The sequence below is a fragment of the Camellia sinensis genome, chromosome 5, assembly GCF_055761805.1.
Source record: "Camellia sinensis isolate YWXY chromosome 5, ASM5576180v1, whole genome shotgun sequence".
Lineage (NCBI taxonomy): Eukaryota > Viridiplantae > Streptophyta > Magnoliopsida > Ericales > Theaceae > Camellia > Camellia sinensis.
Genome location: NC_138965.1, coordinates 143,840,026 through 143,858,480, shown reverse-complemented (window position 1 = coordinate 143,858,480; position 18,455 = coordinate 143,840,026). Strand labels below are relative to the sequence as shown.

At 38.1% G+C, this 18,455-nt stretch overlaps 1 protein-coding gene across 1 annotated transcript; it reads left to right on the top strand.

The window, feature by feature from the left end:
• The first annotated feature begins 3,250 nt into the window (after positions 1 to 3,250).
• Positions 3,251 to 4,720, top strand: LOC145791750 (protein FAR1-RELATED SEQUENCE 5-like). The gene has a single exon (XM_082872182.1). It carries the CDS (start codon positions 3,251 to 3,253, stop codon positions 4,718 to 4,720), a length of 1,470 nt encoding a protein of 489 aa, XP_082728308.1.
• Positions 4,721 to 18,455: the final 13,735 nt, after the last annotated feature.

Here is an 18,455-nt window from a genome sequence, read left to right as displayed (position 1 = left end):
GTGTTGAATGTAATTATAAGAACATTTGTTTATTTAATTTTTTTTTGTATATATTTTTATTTAATTTTTTGTTGAAGTGGTCAAACGGTTGGTTGTGGTACATTTGTTTAAGTGTTTATTTATGTAATGGTTATTGAGACTTTGAACAAAGGTAGTAGACTTCCATCTTTGTTATTGTTTATGCAGTTTGTTAATGTCAAAAGATGTGCAAAATAATATTTTTCGTACATAGATTCTTTCTTTTCTTCCCAGAATCATTAATTTCCTTACGTATTGCCTTCTTTACTAACTCTATTTCAATGTTCTGTTTTTGTTTGTTATAGGTCCTCAATTTCTCCATCTTAACGTAGAAGTAAAGCTATACCTCCTCCATCCCTTTGTCTCTAGCGGTTGCATTAGCAGGTGTGTTTTTTAATTTATTTGCTTTTAATTAATAGCAGGGCACTGGCGGGTGTGCTATTTTATTTATTTGTGCTGTCTTTTTTTATTTATTTGTTTATTTTAATTGATAGCAGGGCACTGGCGGGTGTGCTACGTTATTTATTTGTGCTGTCTTTTTTTATTTATTTGTTTATTTTAATTGATAGCAGGGCACTGGCGGGTGTGCTATTTTATTTATTTGTGCTATCTTTTTTTATTTATTTGTTTATTTTAATTGATAGCAGGGCATTGGCGGATGTGCTATTTTATTTATTTGTGCCGTCTTTTTTTATTTATTTGTTTATTTTAATTGATAGCAGGGCACTGGCGGGTGTGCTACGTTATTTATTTGTGCTGTCTTTTTTTATTTATTTGTTTATTTTAATTGATAGCAGGGCACTGGCGGGTGTGCTATTTTATTTATTTATGCTGTCTTTTTTTATTTATTTGTTTATTTTAATTGATAGCAGGGCACTGACGGGTGTGCTATTTTATTTATTTGTGCTGTCTTTTTTTATTTATTTGTTTATTTTAATTGATAGTAGGGCACTGGTAGGTGTGCTTTTATTTTGTTTGTTTATTTTAATTGATAGTAGGATACTTGCGGGTGTACTGTCTTTTTTTTACAGGGAGATGATGTCACAAGAGAAAGATTGAATTCATTTTTGGTTGAACTCAAATTTGTTGAATGACATGTAAATGTCTGGAAATTCTGAACTGATACTTTTGCTTCCCACCCACGACAAAAATAAACATAATTTTGAGGGAGTAGAGAAATGTACATGTTTGAAAAGAAAGAACTCTAGGGCAAATACATCACAAGAGAGTCTGGTTCAAGTAAATTCATTAATTTTGATTGACATTTGAAAATTCTATACTGAGATTTTTGCCTACAGCCACCCATCACAGACGAAGCATGAATCCTCTAGAGTGTTTATTTTATTTTATTTTCAAGTGATTCTACATATATAATAATTGCTTCCAAAATTGTGTTGTAAGTAGCAGAGAGAATAAGGTATGGAGGGGATGTAAAATGAAAAGACAAATAGTTGTAGTCCTATTTAAACCCTCTTTAGGGATAATAAACGAGCTGAACAATTGATTGTTATAACTTGCTTTGATAACTTTAGCGAATTTTAAAATTTGTTCAACTTTGGTTCGTTAAATTTTTGAGTCGATATCAAATGAGTTTTTCTCTAGCCGACCTGAAGTAGTTTGGTAGTTTTAGATTCATCAAACAGAGCCGAACAAGCAATTGACTATTCAAGTTTGGCTTATTTACTTAACGAACTGAGCTCGAACGAGTTTTTAATGAGCTAAACATAAGTCGAGCTCAAGTTGTTTGGTTCGTTTATCACTCCTAAAGTTGTTGAAAAAGTTGCCAATGTCTGGCGGATGGCGGTAGCTGGCAACAATGGTTGGTAGCGGTATGGTGGGACAAATAGGTGACACGTGTATAATTAGGTGATATTTGGACAAATAATTAGAAAAGTACGTGACATGTGTACAGATAAATAACATTTGAACATATAGATAAATTTTTGGACAGATAACCTCCTTTTCATTTGAACACGTGTATAAATTTTTTTTTTCATTCGAGGGTATAACCTCATTTTGCTTTCTATTGATGTTTTTATTTTCACTACCATTTTCATTTATATTAAAAAAAAGTAATTTGCATGGTAGGGATATACATAATATCACTTTTTCCTGAATAATTTTTGATAGGGATATCCCCTAGTATATCAAAAAATTTGCCCCTATGTTTATGTGTATTGTAATTATAAGAACTCTCTCGATTCTTATTTACTTGGAATGGTGATCCATAAATATATGGGTCCCTCTTATTTTCATAATTAATAGATCTATAAGATGAAAGATTATGTCCATAGTATTTTTGAAAATTCTCATTTCGATTTGGTAATGAATATACTTCATAGTCGTTTTGTTTTTTGAAATGAATTAATAGGTCTTTTTCATATGAATTCTCTTTGTTTAAATATTGATTTTGAATTGTACGACATTGACTGATTCTATTTTTTCCATTTTGCTGCTATTAATCTAGACCATCTAATCTGAGATAAATGGTATTGATAATGACCTTTTAACCAGTTTTTCCATTGATTTAGTCCAGAATTCCGAAGTTTCTTAGGTCTTAATTCATAATGAATTATTCCTTGTTTTCCAAAATAATCTTTTATTGAAGTCTTAAGAAAAAAAGACGTTCCGTGATATTGAAGAATAGATCTTAACTTATACAAGGAGGATAAGTCAAAAAAATTCTGTGAATTCTAATTACTAACATTATATATAGTCGAAATAAAATTCATTTTATTTTTATTTGTTTTATTAATTCTTTGCTATAAAGTTATAAGTTTGATTAATTATTTGCTATAAGTTGGACAGTGTATAAAGTTATACTTGCGGGTGTGTTTTAGAGCAATCTAAATATCTAAAAATAACCCAAGTCAATTAAGAAAAATACCAAAGAACCCAAATGAATTGCCTTAATGAGTCTCCATATATTTTTATTTATTTGCTTTTTCCTTTTCTTTGTTTCTATTTTATTGTGTTTCTGTTGATCAACCAATATTTTGATTGTTGATTACAGAATCATTCTCTATTTATTTTGATTTTCAATAACTATGTCATTAATGGCAAGTTATTGAATGTTTTCAATAACTATGTCATTAAATCTATGTACATTATTCTATTATTGTTTTTGTCTGTTATTTGCTCTTTTACAAAATTCTCTTATGTGATTTTAGGAATTTTCATTCATTTTATAAGATAATGTTATTCTTTTCGTATTGTTTTTGGTGTAGTTATCATGGATCCTTTTGGATGTACCAAATTTGAGCGTAAGCTTGAAGATGACGAAGTTTGTTGGAATAAAGAAGAATTAGGTTCCCATGCAAATGACCCTATTCAAAGTTTAATCAAGAATGATGTTCTTGAAATGCAATTCAATTCAGAAGAGGATGCCAATGATTTCTATAATCAATATGCTAAAGTTGTGGGATTTAGCATTAGGAAAGACACGCGAACAATGCAGGCAACAAAGGTTCTTAGTAGAAAATGGGTATGCTCAAGGCAACGCCAAAGAGCAAAGCAACAGTTGGCCCGTATTGATCGGAAAACAGCTGCCAGGGCATTGACTGGAGTTGGCTGTGATGCTCATTTCCGCATAAGGTACAATTTGGATGTAGGCAAATACATTGTCACTCACTTTAACATGGAACATAACCATCCATTGGCAACATCACCATGTATGCCATTTCTTCGGTCGCATAGGTTTGTAAAGATCCCCGACCAAGCTCAAGTAAAGACTTTGCACGATGTTGGTGTCAAGACAAGCCAGATAATGGATTTGTTGGTGCAACAATCTGGGTCTTTCGCGAATGTGGGCTTTATTCACAAGGATTTGCACAATTATATTCAAGCCACACGCAAAGTAGAAATGAAGGATGGTGATGCAGAGTTTGCTTTGGCTTATTTATGTGCAAAAGCTAATGGTGATCCTTACTTCTTTTACAAGTATGACAAGGATCAAGAGAATCGGCTTGACAAATTGTTTTGGGCAGATTCAAGGTCTCGCCTAGACTATGCTGCATTTGGTGACGTGTTGGTCTTCGATACAACTTATAAAATGAATGCATATAACAAACCTTTTGTTATTTTCGCCGGGGTCAATAACCATTTTAAAACCACCATATTTACATGCAGCTTGCTTGTTGATAAGACAATTGCAACATACACATGGGTTTTGCAAAAGTTGTTAGAGGCCATGGATAATAAAAGACCGGTGTCAGTGTTGACAGATGGGGATATGGCCATGCGTGAGGCAATACAAAAAGTCTTACTGAGTGCCAAGCATCGTCTATGTAATTGGCATATGCACAGAAATGCCAAGCGAAATGTTCGAGTCGATGGATTCGAGGGACATTTCAAGCATCTCATGGATCTTGATGCGAATGAGGTTGTATTTGAGGAAGCTTGGAGTAAGATGGTTAGAAAATATGGCCTTCAAAATAACAAGTGGGTATCAGACACCTACAACAACAAAGGCATGTGGGCTCAGTCATATTTGCGTGGTCATTTTTTTGCTGGAATGAAGAGCAATCAGCGTTGTGAGGGTATGCACGCTTTTTTCAATGAGCGCCTCAAACGAAAATTGAAACTATTCGAATTTGTTAGATGTTTTGACATGGCCCTTTATCGATTACGGAACAAAGAGCGGATGCCGAGGCAAAAACTGACAACAGTGGTCCTTGTCTTACCACAGCACTTCAGCCTCTAGAGAAACATGCAGCAACCATCTTTACCAGACGTTTGTTCTTAATGTTCCATAATGAAATAATTGAGGAAGCATTGTTGATTTTTGATGGAAGGAAAGAGGAGTTCGATCATCGCATATACAAATTTTCAAAGTTCACTGAATTTGGTTCCACATGGGAAGCGTCATACCATCCCGCAACTAGCATAATGAAATGTAGTTGCAAAAAGTTTGAGTTCTTTGGACTTCCTTGCAGCCACATGATTTCTGTGATGAAATGTGAACACATGACTGAAATTCCCCCAAGTTGTGTGATGCATCGTTGGACAAAGCAAGCAAGAAAGGTTGGTGAACAACATTGCCAAGCCCAATTCTCTAGCACTCTCACACAGGAGACACGTTTTGGAGTTCTTTGCTCTTCTTTTACTGAAATGTGTTACTATACCTCACAAACATCTGAAGGATTTGAAGAGGCTAGGAATGCATTTTTCACTATGACATGTCGGATGTAGCAGCTTTTCATGGCCAAGGGAACTAATGTTGATGAAGGAAAAAGTTCATTGCCGCCATTTGGGGTTGGGGATCCGAAAGTAGTGAACACGAAGGGGAATACTGGGGGATCCTACATGGCTAAACCTCGAAAGCCAAGGTGATGCCAATGTTGCAGGTATACATTATATTGTGCTTTGTGTCTTAATTTTGTTATTGTAAGGTAGTATTGGCATTTTTGTTCTCTTTAATGGTTGGTGATTTACTTGACAATGTAGGGTCGTCGGCCACACAAGGAGAACTTGCCCCCAAAACGATCATAAAACGGGACAAGTGGGTAGCAATTTGTTTGAGGAATACAATGATTATGATCCAATTAGTACTCCCTATAGCGATCCCGGTTTTCCTTTTCGTGCTTAACTGTAATCCGGATTCGATTTCGTAAGGGTGCTGTTGTCTTATCCTCTTTCTATCCCTTTCTCTTTGTGTTCGAGCTTGGAGTTGTGTTGGGCAAGTTGGGAATAAGTTGGTTGCGTTTTAAAACGTAAAGTCTTTGCCCAGTTTTTGGTCTTTCCGCTCGAGCGGCGATTTTGACGCTCGAGCGGGACTCTGTTGTTGCTTGTCCGCTCGAGCGGGGGTGTTGGAGCTCGAGCGGGGAAATCACCCATCCAGTATTTCGTCTGCAGTGGTATACGCTTGAGCAGGGGATTGGACGCTCGAGCGGGAGTATGTGTCTGACGCTCGAGCGGGCATCATGTCTGTAAAAGTTCTGGGAGCGTGCATCCGCCGCTCGAGCGGGGATCTGTGAGTGACGCTCGAGCGGGGAGTTTGGCGCTCGAGCGGGGCGACTTTTATATAAAGTCGAGATTCGACCCTTTTGTTCACTTTTCAACATCCTTTCTCTCTCTTACTTTTCCAAAAAGCTATTTTGAGAGTTCCTCTCACTAAAACCCTAACTTCTCTCTTGGGAATGATCTAGTAGGAGTTGTTTTCTCACCTTGGGCCTTTACAAAAGTTGTGTTGATCGTCGAGGGCTATCTTTTAATCTGAAAATTTCAGGATTTGGAGCATTTTCGTTTCTTCACCTCCTTCGTTGAGCTCCATCATTCGAGGTAGGGATAACCTACTCCATCTTATGAGCTTTGTCTTTAAATTTTAGCATTTTGTTATGTTGGTGGTTGTTGGGTAATTTTTGAGAAAGTTTGGGCCTTTGTATAATTTTACAAAAGTTGGGGTTTTAAATATATAAACCTATATGCATGTTAGGCATAGAGAAATGAGATTAATCTTGGGACATTGATGGAAATGGAACCTTAGGGTTGTTTTGTAAATTAAGGTAATTTGCCCTAATTGGTTTAATTAATTAATGCATATAATTAATTGAAGAAAGCGAGGAATTGAATTGAGAATGTTGAAATTGGGAATGTATGGGATTAAAGAGGGTAGACAAATCATTTGTTGCTCACCTAATTGGAATGTTGATATATTATCCATTTGTGCATTTATTTTCTGTTTAGAAATAATTGCTTTGGGCTACCGGTAGAGGGTAGTGTTGATTGTTGTAGACAATGCATGATGATTAGGCAAACTAAAACTAATCAATCGGATGTGTCATAGAGTATGACGGTTGATAGAATACATTAACTTTATGTATTGAGTGATTGTGTATATGACCAATGTGTTTATATGCATTATGTGTAGACGGTTGGTAGAATACATTAATTTTATGTATTGATTGATTGTGTATAGAACCTTTGTGTTTATATGCATTGTGTATAGAGGAGGAGATGGGGGATGTACTCCGCGGTTTAGGGGAAGATAGGGGATGTACCTCTAAACCGGATAGGATTGGGAGGAGATGGGGGATGAACTCCGTAGACACAACTCATATGCTTGTCTAGAGAAGTGAAGATACAGCTCATATGCTTATCTTTGTGAAGTGTAGATACAGCTCATATGCTTGTCTAGTGAAGTGTAGATACAGCTCATATGCTTATCGGATTGTAGTATTGATGTAGCTTATATGCTTATCTGTTGTAGTAGTGATGTAGCTCATATGCTTATCTATTGAAAAGTTTGTTTGATTTGATATAGCGCTAAAATGTATATCATCATCGTTTGTGAAGTATGGAAGTAGTTTATGTGTTATTGATACAACACCAAAATGTGCATCCACCGTGAATTTTGAAAGTGTTCTAGTGATGAACTATAATCTCATCAAAATGTTTTGGCCAGAGTACTGAGCCCTGTTTTTCAAACTCAAAGTTGAATAAGAAATGAAAAGTGAATTGTAACGTAGGCTTGGTTGTCATGGAATTGAAATAAGATGTAAATGGAGGTGTAAGTATCGACCATCTTTCAGTTGCTAATCTTTTAGGCATTGTTTATAATTGGTTTAGTATATCTCTGCTGGGCTGTGGCTCACCCTATATGGGAACATCATTTCAGGTACAGGTAGCATGCCACCTCTGAGGACATAGCTTGGGAGGCTAGGGGCAAACATACTTTTGTTGCCTTATTTTCCTTTTGATGTATTACATGAAAAATTCAAGCCAAGGGCTTAATGTGTAACCGAGTCAATACTCTCTTTTGTAACCAAGTGTTAACTTGGAAAGCTGTAAGCCCGTAGGGCATTTACTTTTGTTGTTAACGTGTAATACTTTTGTAATGAAGTACTCTGATTAATTGAGGAAACGTGGATCTTTTGTATATAAATGTATGGTTATATTGATGGGTTTAATGTTATTATTTTGAGGGCGTTACACTCCCACCCCTTTTACACCGAAGCGTCCCAGGAATAATATGAGGCCATGTAAGACCCACCCTGTGAAGAGACGACTTTTTGTCACTAAAGTGGATACGTCTCCAGTGCAGTTGAGCAAGGATGTTAATGACTTGCGTAGTTGCGATGCACAAGTCGTCGAAAATTCAGCGTTCACTGATGTGGATACGTCTCTAGGTGATTACTTTTATGGCATCTTTTTAGTTCAAATTATGTTCATTTTGCTTACATTTGCTTTGCAAATTTTATGTGTGGCTGCTTAATTCTAATTTCTTGATATGCCAAGATAGATTTTAGCTAGAACATTGATATGTCATAAGTAATTATGATGTTTACAACTTGATTATGAAAATAAATAATTTACGGACAAAAAATGACAAAAGAGTGTGTAATGACCAATATATCAAAATTCAATTTGTTATGATTTGAATCATAGATTTGAAGTGAATAAACCTTAATGACAATATAATTTGCTTTTGCAGGTGTTGTTGTGGGTAATAGTTAATATGATCAAGCGGGTGATATTGGGAGCTAAACTAATATTTTTTTTTAATTTTTTGAGGACTTAAATCTGTTAGTATTTTGTATAAATACTCTTAAATGATGGTTGATGGATATTTGTTTTGCTGTATGGAAGTTTATATTTTGTATGCACACTTCTTTTTTTTCTTGAAGAAAGAATTTTGTTAAGGGAAGAGATGGAAAATAATGCATGACTGATTTTGTAAGGAATTATCATTCACCAAACGAGGTTGTAAGAAATCGTACACTACCTTACAGTAGTAACTCGCTTTTCAATATTTTTGATCTTCTGTCCAGGTTCATCAAATGACATTTCAAGATGTATATATGTGTGTGGTTTTAATATCGTTGATGGATCAATTCTTTAAGATGTATATATGTGTGAGGTTTTAATATAAATTTTAGACCACAATTGCACTAGCAAAGGCTATGAAGCCATTTTGTTTAGTGTTTTTGCTCATTTTCGAAGCAAATGCGCAACAGCAAGTGCATATAGAAAATTGAATGCCATTATTTGATCGTTTTTTCCCATAAAATATTCTCTTGAAAATGGCCAAACTGTCACTTTGGCCACCACAACCATTATGGTAATGCCACAAAGTGGCTACTGAATAATTTTTGCCTTTTATCCTACATTGATGATATGTAAAGTGAACTCAAGAATTACTAAATGTTTAGAAAGTGGCCTTATTTTACAGCAATGAAAAGGATAGAGAAAGGTGACAGGCCCTCTTTCTTTTCTTTATTTCTTTCATCTTCTTCTTTTGTGCTTTGGATGGGCAGACAGAAGCCCCTTTTTAGGCCAAGATTGTGACCAATGCCATTACGTGATGCCTTGGAGTTTTTCTCAGTGGGGTGGTGGTGGAGGCTTGGACAGTGTTTTGGTGCAATGTCCAACTTTATTTGTAACGCCCTCAAAATAAACCCATTATATATTTATCATTGACATGCAATATTTAAAGAAAACAATTCATTATCTCATTCATCAGAGTATTACTAAATAAAAGCATTACATGTAACATCAAATTAAATGCCCTATGGGCTTACATCTTTCCAAGCCAACACTTGGACACAAAAAGATGAGTTCTAACTCAAATACAAGTAAAGCCCTAGGCTTGAATGTTTACATGTACTATCAAATAAAAACAACTACTGAAGATAGTCTTCAAAATCCAAAAGTCAAATCCTTCCAAGCTAAGTCCTTGGAGGTAGCTTATCACCTGAACCTGAAAATGATGTTCCCATATAGGGTGAGCCACAGCCCAGTAGAAATATACTAAACCAAATATAAGCATTGAATAAAGCAATAGCATTCAATAGATGGTTAACCAAGATAATCAATTGTATCATTATACAGTCTCATGACACCAATGTCTAAGACACATTTCACTTTCCATTATTATCAACATGGCTCAGAACCTGGCCAAACTTACAACAGTGAACTATATATCACATTCACATTACTTTCAATATCAACAAAACAAATGAGACTCAGGCTCATATCAAAACACTTCATACTTCCCGTTTGATACACATTTTAGTGCTGTATCAATAACATGTAAAAAAACTTCAATATCAATAAGCACACATAATAGTGATGCTAATGGAGTCCATCCCCTATCTCCTCCCAAACAAATCTGGTTTAGAGGTCCATCCCCTATCTTCCCCTAAACCGTGGAGTACATCCCCTATCTCCTCACAAACAACATGCATATACAATGTATTAAACACTTGTCATATACAACACACAATCAAAACATGTATTTTCTGTATTAATTCAACAGTCTAAATCAATGACTTAACCAATGTGAGTAGTTTCAGTTTTCCCTAATCCACATGTAATGTCTACAACAATCACGACTATCCTCCACCGATAGCCCAAAACAGTTATTTCTAAACAGGAAATAGATATATCAACTAACATAATTCCAACATTTTCACAGGTGAGTGATTAAACTACCAACAACACCACTTAATCAATAAATTCATTAATTCCATGATTTCAACTAAATTCCCCAATTTTCCCTAAATTAATTATACAAATTAATTTATTACAACAACTAGGGTTTTTCCCAAAATTACCATACAACCCCCAACATATCAAAATACCAAAACTTAGAACAAAACCTATAATATGGAGTAGGAAATCCCTACCTCGAAGCGAAGAACTCGAATGGAGAAGATGACGAAAAACCAAAGTGCTCCAAACCCAAGATTGTTCAGATTAAACGGAAGCCCTCGACCCACTCTATCTTTTTAATAAAGGACTTAGGGTAGAAATACACTCTAAGTAGATCAAACCTAAGAGAGAAGGTGTGTAGGGAGAGGGAGAAGTCGGTTCTAGGGTTTTAGAATCAAAAGGGAGATGAAAAATGATCCAGAAAGTCGGATCACGGATTTTTATAACAGTCACCCCGCTCGAGCGTCCAACGCCCTGCCCGAGCGTCAGTCATAGACTCCCGCTCGAGCGTCGAAACTCCCGCTCGAGCGGCAGATGCACACTCCCAGAAGTTTTTGCAGACAGGTCCCCACTCAAGCGCCCAACTCCTCGCTCGAACGTCACTTACAACCTCCCGCTCGAGCGGCCAATTCCCCGCTCGAGCGTCCAATTCCCCGCTCGAGCGTCCAACTGTGATACCCCTGTTCTGTATTATGCTAAATTGGTCCTAAATCTGTTTATGGTTATGTGTTTAGCATGATTTTGTGTGCCATTATGTGATTTTGAATTCGTATCTGTTCATCGTAGGAATATCTGTTTGAATAACCTGCTTTGGAAATTAAATTGAGGGCCTTATCGGCCACAGAACCCGAAATTGATTACGCCATTGTGATTGGCATAATTTTTAGAGCCTACAATGAAGTTTAATTGAAAATTTGATTGGACCAAATTAAGTTGATTAGGTTGGTAAAATGAGCGCCCAATTACTCTATATTATTATTATATTGTGACTTAGTGAGGCTCTATACACTCAAATCCCTCTTTGTTATTCCTCTTGGCTGACTTAAACACAAGAAAGAGAGAAGGGGGTCGGCTAGAGAGAGGGAAAAGAGGAGAGTTTGGTGTTTGGCTCAAATTTGTGAAGAATTGGAGGATTAAACTCAAGAAATTACTATAGTTTGGAAGATTGAACCTCTAGGTAAGCATTTGGTCTTAAATTCATAAGTTTGAAATTGTGATCTTGTAAGTTCAAGGGTTGTTTGTGATCAAGAGCATGTAATAAGTTGATTTTTGTTGAGTTTGAAGTCTTAGAACTCATGCATGTAAGAAATTACTTTGAATCTGCATGTTTGAGCTTGAAACATTAGAGTTTTGGTTGAAACTCATGTTTTGATCACCATTTGTACCATCTAAGTTGAGAATGATGAGCATCTCCCACATGCATGCACAAATCATGGGAGTATAAGTCTTGAATGTTTGAATTTGAGCATGTTGATGATGGGTTTGAGAGATTTTGGGGCATGCATATAGATAAATCATGAAATTGAGCTTCCTGATGTTGTAATCTTGTATTAGTAGCATGTTAGCATGTGTAAATGTGCGATTTGAGCCATTGCATGCAAGTAATGTAGCTGGAAAAGTCGTTTTGGAGTTCAAGAACAAAATCTGGGAAACCCAGAATTTTGATGTCCGCTCGAGCGGAGTAATCGACGCTCGAGCGGGAAATCGTGCCCCCAGCACTTTTGCAGAGTTGGATGTCCGCTCGAGCGGGATACCTCACGCTCGAGCGTGGAGTTTTGTGGACGGACCTTCAGCTCGAGCGCTCTATTCCACGCTCGAGCGCATTTTTCATGCAACCAGTACTTTTGCAGGCCTTGAGGGTCCGCTCGAGTGGGTAAATTGACGCTCGAGCGGGGATCCAAATTTCTGGAATTTTGTTCATGCGTTCTGTGTTTCGTTTTCCGTTCTCTTTCACTTGTAATCACTCTTAGGCATATGTTAAGCATTGTAAATGAGTTAATGAGATAATAATAAAGCCCAAAGAGGAATATGTGAATTAAACAACGGATTAAACTGTTAATGACCCTTTTGTGTTCATGAAACGTGTAGGGTCAAGTTCCAGGGCAAATCAACAAGCCGATCACTGTGAGTAATATCAATATTTGAAAGTTTGTCAATGTCCAATTGTTATTCCCTTATAAACTTTATGAGCTGTTAATTGGGATTGTGGACTAAAGTCTGACAAGAATCAATGAATGGACCAAAGGTCGTTTTGATAAGAATGAATGGACCGAAGGTCGTTTTGATGTATATGAATGGACCAAAGGTCATTTTGATAAGAATGAATGGACCGAAGGTCGTTTTGATGTATATGAATGGACCAAAGGTCGTTTTGATAAGAATGAATGGACCGAAGGTTGTTTTGATGTATATGAATGGACCAAAGGTCGTTTTGATAAGAATGAATGGACCGAAGGTCGTTTTGATGTATATGAATGGACCAAAGGTCGTTTTGATAAGAATGAATGGACCGAAGGTTGTTTTGATGTATATGAATGGACCAAAGGTCGTTTTGATAAGAATGAATGGACCGAAGGTCGTTTTGATGTATACGAATGGACCAAAGGTCGTTTAGATGAATATGAATGGACCGAAGGTTGTTCTGTCATGAATGAGTGGGCTAAAAGCCGTTTTGACGTAAATGAATGGGCTAAAAGCCATTTTGACGTAAATGGATGGGCCGAAGGCCGTTTTGACATGAATGAATGGGTCGGAGGCCGTTTTGACAAGAATGGAAACCTGAATGGGCCAAAGGCCAGTATGTTGGAACTACAGTCACTTGATCTAAATTTTGTATAAGTATATATATATATATATATATATATATATATATATATATATCTGTGTTAAATAGAAGTATGAATTGGGCCCAAGGCCGTTTGGAGCATGTTGTTCTACATATTATCATGTAACTGTCATGTTCGATATTATTCACTGGGCTATCGCTCATGCTCATTCATGTGTTTGTAGGTGAGCCAAGGGAAGTCCAAACTCAGCCCCAGTGAAGTCTGCTAGGAGAAATCCGAGTTTTGAGGAAGTCAGCCTTGCGTCTCACTCTTGAGACCTAGCTTGCCTTTTTGCTATGTACTTATGTTTTGTCCTGTTGGCAAGGGCTTAGTGTATATCTGTAAATAGCCTGTCATAGGTTGACTCGTTTTGAATGATCCTGTCTGTAATGAATTTTGTGAAACTGTAATTTTGAGGTGGGTTATTAACGTAACTGAATATGGTATGTTTGATGTGCATATAAGGACGACTCTATGGACAAAGTTTTAAATTTTTGCTTCCGTTTGGCCCCTTTACTCTGACAAGTTATGTTTGTAGAATATGAGGCCGTAGGCAATCTCAAGATTGCTGGCCGGTTATGTCCTTAACCCATAGGGGCGGGTTCGGGTCATGACAGAGTGGTATCAGAGCACGAGTTAATAACTCACACACTTGTCCAAAAAGAGCAATAAGCGTCTAGATAAGATCTAGGATGCATTCATGTGATAAGTACGAGTTTGGAAGCATTGATTATATGCTTAAATGTTTTGTTATGAATAATTATATGTGTAAGTTGTGAACTACTTGCATTGCAAATTATCTGGAAATGTGTGCTCCTTAGTGTATGCGTACTTGCGTACCTTTTGTATGAAATATAATGCAAGTTTAATCAGATGGTGAGAACCAGAGGTGACGAGTTAGAGGAATCTTCTACTGCCAGACTGGACAGAATGGAAAGACTAATCCAAGAAATGGCAGAAGCTTTGAGACAGCAACAGGAGTGGCAACAACAGTGGCAGCAACCACACCCGCCACCTCCACCTTCGGCACCACCCGTGCCAGATAATCAAAATGATGACCGGATAATAGCTCTCACCAAGGAATTCAAGAAAATGAAACCACCACAGTTCCATGGCGGACTAGATCCTTTGAAAGCTGAGGCTTGGGTTCTTGGGATCGAAAAACTGTTTGAGGTGTTTCCGTGCTCGGATACACAGAAAGTGCTTCTAGCCACCTTTATGCTAGAAGATGAAGCGAGAAGATGGTGGATGTTGATGAGGGAAAACCACAGAGATGTGGATTGGGCGAAATTTTTGGAAATCTTCTATGACAAGTACTTCCGGCAGTGCGTCCGGGATAGGAAAGTAGCAGAGTTCATGGAACTCAAGCAGGACAGCATGACTGTAGCTGAGTATGAGGCCAAATTTACTGAGTTGGCCAGGTTTGCACCACACGTAATTGACACTGATTATAAGAAGGCGAGGCATTTTGAAGGTGGACTCCGAAGTGACATCCTAGAGAGAGTGAATGTCCTGAAATTAGAGACCTACATCGGAGTGCTTGACCGGGCCATCATATCAGAGGCTAACATAGCTAGACAAGCTAAGCCAACAACCGAATGGAAAGGCAACAAAAGACAAGGCTTCTTTTCGAAGAAGAAATTTTCAAAAAAGCAAAACACGGGCTCCTCCACTACTTCAAGTTCTTCCCGAGACACAGCTCCCATGTGCAACATTTGTAGCAAAAGGCACCGTGGAGTCTATTACCGTGCATCGGGAGCCTGTTTTAAGTGTGCGAAACAAGGGCACATAGCCCGAGAGTGCAATCAGAATGGTGGGAAACTGGCAGCTAGTTCAACTGCATCGGTTCCAAAGCCGGGAAATGCTGTGAGATCCGCTATTACCGGGGACACAGTGAGACAGGGGAGAGTTTTTGCGCTTGTTCCGGGTGACACACGGAATGCCAATGCCGTTGTCTCAGGTACTATCTCAATATGCAATCAGGATGCTTTTGTGTTAATTGATTCTGGATCAACGCACTCATTTGTGACATATGCATTTGCATCTAGACTGAAAAAACCCCTACAATTGTTGCCATATTTGTTGTGTGTGTCTGCTCCATCGGGGGAATCTGTGTTATATGACTATATATATCGGTTTTGTGACGTGCATGTTGAGGATGCTACCCTATATGTGGATTTGTTGCCCTTAAACTTTAGACACTTCGATGTAATTTTGGGCATGGATTGGTTGACCAAATATTGTGCCACTATAGATTGTGTGACAAAGAGGGTTGTGTTTAAACCACCAGAACAGAAAGAAATTGTGTTTGTGGGAAATGGGGTAGTGCCTCCACCATATTTGATATCTGCAATGAAAGCATGTAAATTGATCAGGAAGGGGTGCCAGGGTTATTTGTGTTATGTATTGACTGAACAATCCGTGAATGTTGAATTGAATGATATTCCCATTGTTAGAGAGTTCCCAGATGTGTTTCCAAATGAATTACCAGGGGAATTGGTAGACAGGGAGATAGAGTTTACTATTGTGACTGCGCCAGGCACCCAGCCTATTTCTAAAACTCCCTACAGGATGGCTACCGCCGAAATGAAAGAATTAAAGGAATAGTTGCAGGACCTTCTTGATAAAGGGTTTATACGGCCTAGCACTTCACCTTGGGGTGCACCAGTGTTGTTTGTAAAGAAGAAGGATGGTACTTTGCGCCTGTGCATCGATTATCGGGAATTGAACAAGGTAACAATAAAGAACAAATATCCCTTACCCCGTATTGATGACTTATTTGACCAGTTGCAGGGATCACAGGTGTTTTCTAAGATTGATTTGAGATCCGGGTATCATCAGTTGAAGGTTAAAGCAGAGGATGTTGAGAAAACCGCATTCAGAACGAGGTATGGTCATTTTGAGTTTCTTGTTATGCCATTTGGAGTGACTAATGCTCCGGCGGCATTTATGGACTTAATGAATAGAATTTTTAAAACCTACCTTGATGATTTTGTTGTAGTCTTCATCGACGATATCTTGATATATTCTAAAGATAGACTCGAACATGAACATCATTTGAGAACTGTTCTACAAATACTTCGGGAAAGGAAATTATTTGCTAAACTAAATAAATGTGAGTTTTGGTTGGATGAGGTTGTTTTCTTAGGGCATGTGATCAACAAGGAAGGAATTTCAGTGGACCTGCAGAAAATAGAAGCAATTGTGAATTGGCCTATACCAACTAATGTGACAGAAGTTCGCAGTTTCATGGGATTGGCTGGGTACTACAGGAGGTTTGTGAAGGACTTTTCGAAATTAGCAGTACCTCTCACCCAATTGACACGTAAGGGACAACCATTTGAGTGGAATAGTGAAAGAGAATCAGCCTTTCATGAATTAAAGACAAAATTGACCACTGCACCAATTTTGACACTACCTTCAGGTACGGAAAATTTTGTGATTTTCAGTGACGCATCTTATAAGGGTTTGGGTTGTGTGTTAATGCAGAACGGAAGGGTTATTGCTTACGCCTCCCGACAGTTGAGGCCACATGAGAAGAATTATCCAACACATGACCTAGAATTGGCCGCAGTTGTTTTTGCTTTGAAAATCTGGCGGCATTACTTGTATGGGGCAAAGTGTGAAGTCTACACGGATCATAAGAGCCTGAAATACTTCTTCACGCAGAAAGAGTTGAATATGCGTCAGAGAAGATGGCTAGAACTGATAAAAGACTACGACCTAGAGATTCAGTACCATCCCGGGAAAGCTAATACAGTGGCTGATGCCTTGAGCAGAAAATCAACAGGGAGTATGGCTTGTTTGCTTACTGAACAAAGGGAGATTTTGCAAGACTTTGAAAAGTCTGAAATTGAAGTGGTGGTGTGTGTACAGGGCGGATTGATAGCCGCTATTACAGTCGAACCGGCAATTGTTGACGAAATCAAGCAGAAACAGAAAGAAGATGAGTTCCTCAGAAAGGTAATTGATGAATCTGAAGTAAGCTCAAAAGCGGAGTTCGGTGTCAAGAATGGAACGTTGAAATTTTGAAACCGAATATGTGTCCCAGATATTCCGGAGCTAAGGAAGAGGGTTTTAGATGAAGCCCACAGATCTGTATTTGCTATGCATCCGGGTAACAATAAAATGTATCGGGATTTGAAACAAACCTATTGGTGGCCTAAAATGAAGAAAGAGGTTGCAGAATATGTGTCCAAGTGCCTTCAGTGTCAGCAAGTTAAGGCTGAACATCAGAAACCAGGCGGTCTACTTCAACCTCTCCCTATTCCTGAGTGGAAGTGGGAACATGTGACTATGGATTTCGTTGTTGGCCTACCCCGGACTTCCCGAGGTATGGATTCTGTTTGGGTTGTAGTTGATAGATTGACTAAGTCCGCACATTTTCTGCCTGTCAAAACTGCATTTACTGCTTACAGATTGGCTACTATTTATGTTGATGAAATTATCCGGTTACACGGAGTTCCGGTGTCCATTGTGTCAGATAGGGATCCAAAATTTGTATCTAGATTGTGGAAAAGTTTGCAGGAAGCTATGGGAACAGAACCAAGGTTCAGTACTGCATTCCACCCACAGACAGATGGCCAGTCAGAACGAACGATACAAACTTTGGAAGATATGCTTCGCATGTGTGCTTTGGATTTTCAGGGGAGTTGGGAAGATTACCTACCACTTGCAGAATTTGCTTATAATAATAGCTTCCACTCCAGCATCGGTATGGCACCATACGAGGCTTTGTATGGTAGGAGGTGTAGATCACCTATTTGTTGGACAGAGGTCGGAGACAGAGCTTTGCTTGGGCCTGAAATTGTACAAGACACCTCTGAAAAGATCAAGACTATTCGGCAAAGGCTCAAAACAGCTCAAGACCGACAGAAGAATTATGCAGACGTTCGGAGAAGACCTCTTGAGTGTGAGGTCGGCGACCATGTGTTCATCCGCGTTTCTCCGATGAAAGGCCAAGTCAGGTTCGGGAAAAAGGGCAAATTATCGCCCCGTTACATTGGGCCGTTTCAAATTCTGGAGAAGCTTGGTCCGGTTGCTTATAGAGTTGCTTTGCCACCGGGATTCGAGCAAATCCATAACGTGTTTCATGTGTCGATGTTGAGGGGTTACCTCCGAGAACCGTTACATGTGATTGATTATCATCGGGTAGCTATTGATGAGAATATGGAGTACGCT

What these genes read in the sequence shown, in the direction of transcription:
- LOC145791750 (XM_082872182.1), top strand. Translation starts at nt 3,251, where the DNA reads ATGGATCCTTTTGGATGTACCAAATTTGAGCGTAAGCTTGAAGATGAC.